Genomic DNA, 13396 nt, shown 5'->3' on the forward strand with positions numbered 1-13396 from the left:
ATAATATTAATAACTAATTTTAATATACAAATAATATTTTTGATATATTAGTCGAGGAAAATCTCTTATTTTTATAAAATGATGCAACTTAGAATTTCGTTTTCGATACAAACACTCCATTTTGTATTTTTGTTAGTAAAAGAATTCATTATTTCATATAAGTAATTTATTTATTTATATATTTATTTACCAAAAATAAAGAGATTCGAATCCGCGATCTTTTAAATGAGTATAAAAAAATTATGTCATTTGAGCTATAGTTCATTAGCATATAAGTAATTTATTTACTAAAATAGTAATAACATAGTTTTATTTTGACTTTGGTAGGATAATTGGTATTTAACCCACTTAAAGATAATCTTGTAATTATTAAAGTAATACTTTAGGGTGAGTTTTAATGAATTCAATTTAGAAATAGGGAAATTTGATTAAGGACAAAACCCAAATTTTGTTTTGTTCAACAACGCGTGAAACATATCCGAATTCCAAATACGTCCTTATTAACTCAAACTCATTTCTCTGCCAAACACCTTCGTATCGAAGCTCCTTCGTCTTCGTCTTCGTCTTCCTGCACACACTCTGTTCCCTTTCTACGAACTCACCTGATTTTCAAAACCCATCTCCGTTTTCGCCTTCGGATCAAACCCTTTTGATCTTTCGGCGAGTTTCCGCACAATGCCGTTGCTTTGAACGGGATTTCAACGAGTGTCGGTGCCGAAAGAATCAAACGCATCGCGACGAAACAAACCTCTTATTATTTCTATTTTCTGTAATGGGGTCGGCGCCGTCAACGCCTCGCAGGGGCGAAGCGTTCTCGCCGGAGACGGCGGAGTATCTGATCGGAACCTTCATCGGTGACAAGTCCTTCCCACTTTCATCAGAGTTCTGGCAGAAGCTTCTAGAGCTTCCCATCCATGTTCAATGGCCCAGTGACCGCGTTCAAGAAGCTTGTGAGCTATTGGGTTAGTCTTATTTCCGATTGCTACTACTTCCCTGATCACAGTTTATCTTAGGCTTAGAGTGATAATGGCTTGCATGGTGAGCTTCAATTGTTCTATTAGTGAATAATAGAGTTTGTTAGGAACTTAATTTTGTTGAGATTTATGGTCTAGAATGTTGAATGATGACACTATGACGGAGTTCAGATATTTAGTTATGCTATGTCACAAAAATTGGGTTTCTAATAGAACTAGGTCATAGTACGCTAATTATGCTGTTAAGTTGATTGAGTTTGTTTCTAATGGGAAAATCTTATTTTGCTAATTGTCTTTGCAGCAAAAAACAATGGTCAAACTAGGCATCTTGCAAAGATTTTGTTCCATATGGCGTGCACCTTGCAGGAGTCCATGTCTATATCCGGGGTGCCGCCCTTTGTTTATGAAAAGGCTGTTAATGCAGCGTACATCGGTTCGGTGTTTCTGAAGCACTTGATTGAGAGTTTCCGAGGCGAATATGTCGAGCTACATCTATCTCTCGATGATAATGAGACTACACCAATGGATGTTTTGGGAGGTACGAGTGGCAATTGTCATTTCATATTTAGATTTATGATCTGTTGAGATATTAATTTCATTTAACTTTGTTCATATATGCTATGGATTTGGGTGTTGTTTTAGTATAAGATTCAAGTAGAGGCTGGCGCGGCTTTTTTCATCAGTTTCATATGCGTGTACTTTTTTTCTTTTAAAGGAAAATTATTTATCCCTTTCAAGTTTCTTTTTTTCTTTTTTTTTTTCTTGGCTGTATATGTGCATATTACATTATTACCAGTATTATTCAGATTTCATAATTTTTGCTTTGGATATTTTATACAGATCAAACAATTGAAAATTTTGTTATGCGGAATGTCCTGAACTTTATTGCTTCAGTAGATGTGAGGTATGTATATAAGGGTAACTGGAGCTGCTAGTTGTTTCTGCATAGTATTTTAAACATTTGGTCCTTACAAGGTTTTTCTCCTTTAAATTATAGTGCCAACACATATGTCCTGCATCTAGAGCTGCTTAATTTTATGATTATTGCAATGTCAACTCAGCTTCTCTGTGGGCCGTCTCCTGGACCACATGATGTGAACCCATTTCTTGATGCTGCAATGGCTCAGGTTCGAAGTCCAGACATGAACTGAACCTTCATTGCTGTGTTACTCTGTATTTGCAGATAGTGAATTTGAGGTTATGGTATTGTTAATTTTGCAGGACAGCTCTCTGGTTTGTTCAGTTGTTCGCAGACTACTCTTAAATTTCATTACTCGCAGTGGCGCTCCATTTAATAGGGCATCTTATTCCGTCTTTTATGAAGGAAGCCAGAGCAGTGTGTTGCAGAGAGTTGGTTCTGCAGCTGGTATGGTCACTTGATATACTTTTCTGTTTATGCATTCCTTGTAGTCAATTATGCTTTTTCTGATATCATAATTTTCTTGTTGCTGTAAGATTCTAGTCTTGAGGTTGGCAACTTACTGATGGGCTACTTTTGGTGTGTACTTGATTTGCAGCAAATATTGTTTTACTGCCATTCAGTTATTTGGTTAGTTCAAGGGGTGATGGATCAAGAAATCCTCTAGCAGATAGCAGTCTTCACGTGCTTCTTGTTCTCATTCATCATCATAAATGTGTTGTGAGTGAGGATTACTCTGCCACTGAGAATAACAAAGAAAATCAATATTTTTCTGACAACCCTTATTGCAAGGCCTTAGAGCATGCAGTTGATTGTGAATGTAATATATCTTTCATATCTCTACTTCATTCAGTTGATTGAGTAAGTGAGCAATTTTCATTAGTTGTTTGAATGCAGTGGATCGAGTAGATGTTGAGGGCAATGCACACTGTGGTCAACTTGTAAAATTGCCATTTGCTTCATTGTTTGATACACTTGGCATGTGAGTAGCTTGCTCCCTTATACTACATCTATATCATGCATACTTGTGGATTCATTTGATTCATTCTCCAGGAAATACAATTGGCATGTCAGTAGTTGTATGTAATCATGATCACTAAAAAATTTATATTTTCCTAGTGTGAGATGATTGGACCATGAAATAGTTGTATACAAGTTTTATTATAAATAAAGAAAAGAGAGCTTGTTTCTCATAACTTTCTGTTCACCCAATTAATATTAATTGGAAAGAGGGAAATGGAAAAAAAAAGAAAAGAAAAGAAAAGCAAAAGATGTTTGTGTCCTTGGTGCATCAGTTTCTTGGTTAGAGTCCCTAGTGTCTCCTGGTTATTGACTTCCAGTTTTGCATTAAGTGTCGTTAATTATATACTGGTGCTTCTAAACACATCAGTTTCTAAAACCTTATCACTTTTATTCCTCCACAGATGCTTGGCTGATGAGGCTGCTGTTCTTCTACTTTACTCACTGCTGCAAGGAAATTCTGCCTTTCTGGAGTATGTCTTGGTGCGGACTGACATGGATACCTTGGTATGTGGTAGCAAACTTAAAGTTTCTCCTATGGAGGAAGTGGGAATGAATTAATTAGTTATATATCTAGAAGTCAAAAGAAGACTTTGAAATAGAATCCTGTGGAGGCTTATTACTTTATGATTCATGTATTTACTTGATTATCGATATGATATATGTGACTGCCACTTTCTCAAGTCATTCTAAATCATATGAGTCCTGCTGCTGCTTCTACAATGACTGAGAATTGAGCCTTATTGTGATCTTTATCTATCTAATGAAATTAACAGTTAATGCCTATTCTGGAAGCTCTATACAATGCTCCAAGGAGAACAGCTAATCAAATTTACATGTTGCTGATTATACTCCTCATACTCAGTCAAGACTCTTCTTTTAATGCAAGCATTCATAAACTGGTAGGTGTTGTCTTTTGGCACTGAACTATGTAAAACTGCAAGTATGTCCTAAATGCTGATGTGCTATTTTCCTGGATAGATTTTGACTGGTGTTCCATGGTACAAGGAACGTCTTCTGCATCAGACTTCTCTTGGTTCCCTCTTGGTCATAATTCTTATCAGAACTGTACAGTATAATTTGTCTAAACTTCGGGTATGATCCTTAAACTTAGCTGGTCTGTTAGCTCAGTCTCTGTCTCACCTATATGAAACTTCTCTGCTGACTGATAATTTATTTTGGAAATTGCATATATATTTTATAAAATAAAATCCTATATACAGGTAAATTAATATGATTATCTGTTCTCCTGACTTTGTTATTGATGATACTGACGTGACATCTTTCCCTTTTATTGGATTACTTTGTCCCTAGTTCTTATGGCTCATATTTGTACTGATGTCTTTATTTAGTGTGAACTAAGGATATTCTATACTGAAAGTAGCTTTTGTAAAGGGACACCTTATTTCTTAATTTAGTAATATAGTTTGCGCTTGTACAAACCTGAGAGTAAGATATAAGAAGGCACTCAAATCTGTTTATCATATTTAATTATGTATATTGGAGACAGTGACTTCGTAAGTAATTACTCATAGATACCAGTAGAAGGGATGTGTATTTCAATCTTAGAACCACTATTTACATAATTGGTTAATTTTTATATAACTACTCAAAGTGCTCTTTATTTTATTCACATATCCTTTCCTTTGGTCATTTAATTTGTTTTCAATATGATAGGATGTTTATCTGCATACAACATGTTTGGCAACTCTGGCAAACATGGCTCCTCATGTCCACCGATTGAGTGCATATGCGTCTCAGAGACTAGTTAGCCTTTTTGATATGCTCTCACGCAAGTATGTCTACCTTTTCTCTTGGCCTCTGTAATAATATACTATCTCTATTTCATATTTATATCTTAACTGACTGCAGTTTCTGGGATAACAATTTGACCATATTGTTGCTTCACATTAGGTATAATAAACTAGCAGATCGCAGAGATAATAAGCTCCATAATGAAAAAGGCAACTTGATTGAGGGAAACAGCCTAATAGAGGATATGGTATGTATTGTCTAAGCACTTCTATTATTCGTTTGATTATAAACTTTAGGCTATTTCTTTTTCTAATTTATATTTTTTGTACAGTCAACTGAATTGCACATTTATACTGACTTCTTGAGGCTGGTACTGGAAATAATAAATGCAATCCTGACTTATGCACTGCCTCGGAATCCCGAGGTATGATATGATCTTCAACTTTTATTGATTGCAGATTTATAACATATAGTTCTATCTGGTTCACTGTATTAAAAATTTTACATTATAACCTTTTACACCTATCCTGGTGCTTTCTTGTGTGATTCGAGCAGGTAGTATATGCAATAATGCATAGGCAGGAAGTCTTTCAGCCATTTAAGAATCATCCACGATTTAGTGAACTGCTTGAGAACATTTATACTGTACGTGCAGTGCATTTTATTTAAGTCACAGCTTATCCTTGAAATCTTGATTCATTTCAGAGAGCAAATTCTGTTGTATCTTCAGTTAGATTTGTGAAATATTGTCTTTGTGATGCATCATCTCATGAGTCCTTAGTGTCAGAATATATAATTTATTTATTAATATTGCAGGTCTTGGATTTTTTCAATAGTCGTATGGATGCTCAAAGAGTGAGTGGCGATTGGTCCGTAAAAGAAGTGCTTCAGGTGATAATTGTCAATTGTCGTTCTTGGCGGGGTGATGGAATGAAGGTAAGATAGTGTAAGATTAAGTTATTCTGGTTTATTTCCAATAGGGAGTATAATTAGGTTCTATCTTGTTTGGCAGATGTTCACTCAACTGCGCTTCACATATGAACAAGAGAGTCATCCGGAGGAGTTCTTTATTCCATATGTCTGGCAGCTAGTACTATCGCGTTGGTATGGTTCCTGGCCTCCTTGTAACACATCGTATAGTCAATTTTAATCTGTGATGATATTTTGTTCTGTCTGTGTCTCTAATGTAAAATTGCTCCTCTTTCAGGGGACTCACGTTCAACCCAGCAGCCATAAATTTGTTTCCAATTGATCTAAATTTCCTTTTTTTTATTCCCTTGATTTTGCTACTGTATTTTTTATGGTGGATAATTAGCCATTATGATTAGTTGATCCATAATTTAAGCCATGCTGGTTTCGATGAAGACTTGCCAGTTTGTTACAAGTGGACCACCCCATGATCTTCAACTTGTAAAACAAGTAATTAAAGGATAGAAAATGTGTTTCAATCTTCCAACTTATGCCTAACCCACTTAATGTTAGGTCAATTTCGTCCATTGAGTAATGTGATTTTAGTTTCTTTGGCATTGGATACAAGGCACTGATTTCTTAACTTGGTTTTGTTGTTGACTTTGTAATAATGAATTGCAGTGTGTTGAAAATGGGGTGGTGGGAAGCACACTCCGGAATGGTGATTTTGACAAGCCGGAGTATCAGCTTGATCCATAGTTAGGAGCATATGCACTTGGCTGCCTAGCACGTTACTTGGTCGGTGAATATTTGTACATATACATGATATGAAATGAAATGTAGCTATTAGGACCCAAAAATTACTTCTAAGATGTGTATTGTTCTCAATCTCAATTCTTTTCCTGTTCATAAATTTTGGGTGTAGAGGTCCTTTACCGTAGATTGAAAATGAGACATCGAAATAAGTGGTGATTCTAATATTCATGTTTAGGTTTGGTAGATGTTCGTTCCTTATAATCTATCTATTTTCTTGCTGAGCTGAGCTCGTTGTTAACACAAGGCACAACTTTGTAAATTCTACTCGTATGTTGTCAAGGAAAATTTTTATCATTTGTCAAGAATATTGAGAATCTAAATTTACTGATGATAGATTTAATTCTAAGCAGTTATGCCTTATTACTTTATCATTAAATAATGTTTTGAGTTTTAATTTAGACACACCAAATTATATGAAATGCACGATAATGTATTTTCAATTTAACTAACTAAAATATGGTGAATTTTTTATACGTGGTCAGGAGGGTATTTTCGTCATCTTAGAATTAAGGGACAGAATGGTAATCTCGTCACGTTCCTGACCACATATCAATTTTGTTATAGAAGTGACCAAACTTTATTTTTATGTACTTCAAATGGCAAGGTTAAAAAGATTAAAATCCATTCATGAGAAGGGTAATATTTTCTTGCCTTTTTATGGATAATAATAATAATAATGATGATGATGATGATGATGATGATGATGATGATAATAATTTCTTGTTTTCACAAAATGCCAACTTCAGCAAGCATATTAGTTGAGAAAGACGGAGAAATGAACGGATGAGAATGCATATTGGAAGAATTCAAATGGATGAATGAGACAGCTTGCACAATTTTCTAATGAATTTAAACTGTCACATATTTGTACAATTTTTCCTTTATCTTGGGTCTATTTGGATCACTATTATTGTCTGCTTCCAAGTTCTTAAACCAAGATATTTGTAATTGTGTCCTTTATTCCAAAGTGCAACAAGGATAATCGATTACTCATTGTATTGAAATTTTCCTTTAAGGGAAATTAGGCATCATTCATAAGCATTTTGAAGGAATCAGCATATGATATTATGATCATGAATTTATCTCAGAAAAATCCTTTATAAAATTCTATACATACATAAGATAAGATAAAAGGTAATATAAGAATACTGGAGGCTTAAAAATGATTACACAAGGGTACCACCCTTAACATACTCAGTGAAAGCAAGAGCAATCAAGCCCAACATGGCAAATCTACCATTCCAAAGCTCAGCATCTGAGGACATGAATCCACCAGATTTTGACTCAACACTAACACCTTGAAACAGTGGGATCAATGAAGCAAGGGACAGCACCACACTAGTCCCCAAGAACCATGGGATCCCACCATTGGATATCTGTGACAACAAATCTTGACCGTTGGATAGTTCCACTGCTAATGCTGCTACAAATCCAATCATTGCAAGCCTTCCATTGATCCTCTCAGGTGCTGGCCCACTGAATGCCAACACATCACTGAACTTTGTGCTCATCTGCCATTTGCACATAAACACATCATTCATGTCAATAACCAATTTTATGATACACTTTATATTTGTTAAATTGTTAAGGGTATGGTACTCACCTTTGGTGAACGAGGCTGAGGCTTTGGTGGTGTAACTGGGCTTATAGGTTCAGTTGATTGTTCTTTCTGCTCTTCCTGCAATTCCCAAAAAGAAAACCAATGATTCATATGCCATTATATCATATTAAATGATCATATTAAAGCTAGCTAGCATGAAACCACAACACATAAATGCAACCACTACTTACCTCAGCCATGGATCGAACACTAAGGCTAGCATTCCTTCTCATGTTAGGCATGTACAGAGCAGGAACACCAAATTGGTTCACTCTTGACCTGCTAGGAGTGCGAGTCATAGGGCTGGCAAGGATAGATTGCATAGCATAAGATGAAACAGCCATTGCTAGATTGGTATGTTACTAATAACCTTGTGAGTGAAACCGCAGATAGCTTCTTAGTGAGTATCAAATTGCACTCTTGAGATGATGGAAGAGTGTTGAATGAAGGTTGGTTATATAGAGTTAAGGGGGTAAGTGTAGTGGTGGATATTTAGGTTCCACGTCATGGCATAGAAGGAGTCATAAAGTTCATTGGTTCACGTGGGTTCCATTGTCCACACATGCTAAAAGCAATAGACGTGGCTTCCATCAGAACCAGAGAGTGAGACTCACTGATTCTGATTCTGAGGTTGCAATGATTTTGGAGACTTGGAGCATTGCACTACCTCAATTAGTTGTTACTGTTTCTTGGTAAATACCAGAAGGTTCCATAGGCTTCTAGGTACTACCAAGTACATTTGCTGTGGTTTGGTTGTTGGCACGTTGCTTATTATAATTAATCAGCCACTACAAGAAATTAAAACTCTTGTCCTTTTTTATTTTTTTTTTGGTTTCCAAACTCATCTTTGAAACAACAATTTGTTGCCATTTATTGTTTCAATTTCACCAGAGGTGCTTCTTGTCTAAGTACAAACCACATGTTTTATTTGTTATAAATCTATACAAAATCATAATCCTTTTTGGCACATTTTTATCAACTTATAATTAGAGATTTATCTTTTACCCTCCATTAGACTAACACATGGCAATTGGAAACTAATAAAATTTGAAACAACTGCAATAGTAATAAAAAACTTATTTTGAATATATTGACAGTATGGGTAAAATCTTTATATTCTTATTGGGCTTTCTTGCTGTCATTAATTATTATAAACCATTCTTGGGGGTATCCCACAGGCTAGTTTGTTGAGATAAACATAGTGGTCGAATTGAATACAAATACAGCACAAATCAATGCATAACACAACACTTGCAACATTTTTATCAGCAGAATTACTTTGGTGGTAAGGGTGTAGTTGCAAATTTCCAAGAGTATTTTTCTAAAGTACTATACTCTTGTTCCCCGGCAATTTCATTGGCAGGAACAGTATCAGAAATTTCCCTCAAATCTTGTTCTGTAAGCTTTACAGCCAAAGATCCAATGTTGTTCTCAAAGTTCCTCAGTTTAGTAGTTCCTATGACATCACATCAAATATATGACAAAGCAATTATCCCTTTTGTGTAAATAAAAATTAAGTTGACAGAATTTGTTAACAACTGAAGTGTCTACCTGGGATTGGGATTATGTCATTTCCCTGATGAATAAGCCATGATAGAGCTAGTTGAGATGGAGTGCATGAATGTTTAGAAGCCAACTCATCAACTCTTTTATAAAAAGGCTTGTTCTTTTCCAAATTCTCTTCACTGAACCTTGGATGCATAGCCTGTTACAGAATCCATCATACCAGAGAAGATTATGGTATTATGCACTTGTTTATCACTAGTTAGTAGTTACATACCAGCAAGCTCTGATTAGGAAGAGACTCAACCACTGCTTTACCAGCGAAAAAGCCACGACCAAGAGGGCTATACGCCACTATTCCGATTCCTAGTTCTCTGCAAGTGCACAATGCTTCTTAGTTAGAGTATAGCAGTATATACTATAAATACAACATTCGAAAGAGAAAGAAAACATAGCATCATATCAACTTGGAGTAGTATACTATAATCATGATTAGTGAGAATATTAATCAACAGAAGAATGATGATGTTATTCTTGCTAACTACCTGCATAGTGGAATTATAGTTTCTTCAATGTCACGGCTCCATAAAGAATACTCCATTTGCAAAGCAGTAATAGGATGAACCGCATGTGCTCTTCTTATTGTGTCAACATTAGCCTCTGATAGCCCAATATATTTTATCTTCCCTTCATTTACCAGCCTTTTCAGCTCCCCAATCTTTTTCACAATCACAAAGCTCATATTTTAAAGCATATAACTAACCATAGATAGTCATAAAGTTCTTCCTTGAAAGGCATGTAACTTGCATAACAAACAAGAGATAATAGAAGCGAAACCATTAAGTACTTACAGTGTCTTCTATTGGCACTGAAGTGTCAACTCTGTGTTGATAGTACAAATCGATATACTGGACATCAAGTCGCTTAAGGCTAGCTTCGCAGCATTTTCGCACATATTCAGGGCTACCCTTTACTTCAAAATTCATCCCACCATTGTTAATGACACCAAATTTTGTAGCCAACTGAACTTTTTCGCGAGGCAACTCTTTTAAGGCCTAAGGGCAGAAGTAAAGGAATCTTCAATAATCAACATATATGAATCAAATTTTAATCTTCCAACTTTTGTTTTCCTACACCAAATTCTATTTGCAAGTTCTAAAGAGTGATCTATTTTGTGAATCAGATGTTAACCAAACTACTAGACTTTGTTTGGAACCAGAACAAACAAGCTAAGATTAATTACTTGTGTAGTGTGGTTACCTTGCCAACCATGATTTCATTATCATGATTATCCCCATAAAGATCTGACGTGTCAAAGAAGGTGACACCTTTATTGAATACTTGCTTAATAATTGAACATCCTTCTTCATGGGAAAGGGGGGCATTGTAAATTCCAGATAGCCCTCCACATCCAAACCCCAACCTAGAAACCTGCAATCCATAACCGAATATTACAATGAGTTCTTATTCTCTCACAAATACTAAACCAAAGATTTGCATTGGGAAAGAGGAACACAAATGTTTTTGGTAAAAGCTACTAGATAATCAACTTCTGGCAAAACCATGATACGCTTACTACTTAGTGCAAAGTCCTATTATGAATGATATCTGAGATCAAAAGGATCAACTGAAAAGACACAATCTTCCTTCAATCAAGTTGATTAAACTCTTCTATAACAACGTTGGATGATGAACATGAACTAGTTTGGCTCTTATAGGCATTTGTAGATGGGATCATAGCAAAAAATTACCTCTAAGCCTTGGCTACCGAGTTTAACTCTGGGAACATGAATCTTGGTCTTCTCCATTTTTAACTGCTATTGAGCTTTGGTGCTGCTTAAGATGCAAGTTGAAGACATTAAAGAGATGTTCCTATTTAAGTATCTAATTAAAAAACAATGTGTTATTCATAGGTTGATTTCATCAATTGTTTAATTGTCCAGTTTGATTGTCAATCACAATCACCAACCACAAAAATTGTATTGCTTCGAGCATTATAGGTGGAAATTGCTTTTTTTTTTTAATGTTGAGAGACATAAATTTTAAGTTTTAGTGTTTGTTTGGACTTTATTATTTTGATAAAAAAGATATTTTTTTTTATTTTTTAGTGTGTTTGGCAAATTTTTAATAATAAAAGTAAAATCACTAGAAAAATATAAAAAATATCTTTTTTGAGAAGTTGTAATTTACATCTTTTTTTAAAAGATTTTTTTTCCTTAAAAAAAAAAAAAGATGTTTTTCATATAATAAATAAACAAAAAAGTACTTTTATATTGTTATACCCAAACATAATTGATAGATCTTTCTTTTGTATAAGATATCCAAATATAAAATTATTTTTACTTTTCTATAAGATCTTTTACAAAAAGATAACTCGAAAAAAAATATTTTCCCAAAAGTTCACTCAAACAAGCCCTTAATTTCTAATCCGTTATGAAAATTAAGATTTTAAATAGTTAGTAATTTTACATTGGCGTACACGAAATTCAGAAAATTATTTTAAGATTATTATTATCACTACAAATGAATTTGTTTTCATATTAGACAACAACATAAACTGATGGTTTTGATTGGTGTACAGGCAGGATGTCTCAATCCTTTTGGTATCATGCTTGGCGACCATGTAGAACGCTAGCTCTTTTGGTTTTTTTTGTGCATATTTCTGATTCTCACTTGAAGTTAGAAGATGTCTGGCACCATGAGCATTGATGGTGGGATATTCTTGAAGTTAAACTTGATTTGATGCTCTTTGATCCTATCAAGCAGGCAGGAGATAAAACAGGTTGGTTTTGGACAATCTCAAATACTCTCACCTACTCGACTAAAAGCGGGTATGAATGGCTACTGAAGAAGAAATTTGGCTGGAATGATAATGAAAATTGGCTTTGGCTTTGGCGCTTGAGAATACCGGAGAAGATAAAGTGTCTGCTCTGGCTTTGCCTCAACAACGGAGTTCCCACAGCTAGTTATCGGTTTCAAAGAAGTATTTCTACTTCTGATTTTTGTCAGAGATGTTATCTTGCTCTAGAGGATATTAACCACTGCTTTAGGACTTGCCAAAAAGCTCGTCAGATTTGGATTAGCTTAAATTTGGGAATGACCGCTGAGGACTCTAGTTTGGAATTTGGGTCTTGGATTCGTTCTAACCTCAACAAAAATGAGTTTCTCTTTGCAGCGGCCTTTTGGTGAATTTGGAGGGATAGAAACAATGACATCTTCCACCAAGATGATCCATGGAGTAAAGAGAAAATTGTTCACTTAGTTAAACATGCTGCTCGAGATTTCTCTAATGTTGTTATCAACCAAAAACATATTATTCCTTCTTCTTTGAAATATAACTGGGAACCACCTCCAATGAATGTCTGTAAAGTGAACTGCGATGCAAGCGTTTTTGAAAATGAGCAATTAGCTGGCTTTGGATGTATTATTAGAGACAGCATGGGAATTTGGATAAAAGGTTGTTCTGCTAGTATACCTCTTTCTAGTGTTCTCTGTTGTGAGCTTCATGCTATTTGGAGAGGGCTTGTTATGGTTTGGGATTGCGAGTGCAAAGAGGTTATATGTGAAACTGATAATCTTGATGCGTTTCTTCTTGTTTCGCGAGGCACAACCAGCATGATTAGGAATGACTCTGGTCTGCTTGACAAAATCAAAGAGATGCTCCAGCGCAATTGGACAGCTACTTTAGTGCTCATCCAGCGAACAGCAAACAAAGCGGCTGATTTAATGGCTAAGACTGTTGTTTTAAACAAGTAAGTGTATCTAGAGTGGTTACTGCCTCCTAATAATTTAGACATTATTATTAGAGAGAAATACTACTCTTTTTCTTAGGTCTTTTTTCTTTGTGTTATGCTCAGTCACCAAAAAAAAATAATGCTATATTGTTAATTAAGATTTGAT

General features: G+C 35.1%; 3 protein-coding genes across 3 annotated transcripts; 1 reads left to right on the forward strand and 2 right to left on the reverse strand.

Annotated features, from left to right (window-relative positions):
• On the forward strand, positions 457-6698 carry LOC107617557 (dymeclin). Its single transcript, XM_021111244.1, has 18 exons — positions 457-962; positions 1276-1512; positions 1815-1878; positions 1972-2101; positions 2196-2340; positions 2492-2713; positions 2791-2875; positions 3318-3420; positions 3690-3815; positions 3895-4008; positions 4591-4709; positions 4828-4915; positions 5000-5092; positions 5224-5313; positions 5485-5604; positions 5681-5772; positions 5876-5931; positions 6254-6698. Exons 1-18 carry the CDS (start codon positions 773-775, stop codon positions 6334-6336), a joined length of 2157 nt encoding a protein of 718 aa, XP_020966903.1. The 5' UTR covers positions 457-772; the 3' UTR covers positions 6337-6698.
• Positions 7435-8442, reverse strand: LOC107617560 (early light-induced protein, chloroplastic). Its single transcript, XM_016319337.1, has 3 exons — positions 8185-8442; positions 7997-8071; positions 7435-7904 (listed from the first exon to the last, which is right to left on the reverse strand). Exons 1-3 carry the CDS (start codon positions 8335-8337, stop codon positions 7560-7562), a joined length of 573 nt encoding a protein of 190 aa, XP_016174823.1. The 5' UTR covers positions 8338-8442; the 3' UTR covers positions 7435-7559.
• On the reverse strand, positions 9059-11481 carry LOC107617558 (perakine reductase). The gene is made up of 7 exons (XM_016319336.2): positions 11248-11481; positions 10757-10927; positions 10348-10551; positions 10042-10214; positions 9774-9870; positions 9545-9698; positions 9059-9449 (listed from the first exon to the last, which is right to left on the reverse strand). Exons 1-7 carry the CDS (start codon positions 11302-11304, stop codon positions 9268-9270), a joined length of 1038 nt encoding a protein of 345 aa, XP_016174822.1. The 5' UTR covers positions 11305-11481; the 3' UTR covers positions 9059-9267.

Source organism: Arachis ipaensis, chromosome B09, assembly GCF_000816755.2.
Source record: "Arachis ipaensis cultivar K30076 chromosome B09, Araip1.1, whole genome shotgun sequence".
In the NCBI taxonomy this organism is placed as follows: domain Eukaryota; kingdom Viridiplantae; phylum Streptophyta; class Magnoliopsida; order Fabales; family Fabaceae; genus Arachis; species Arachis ipaensis.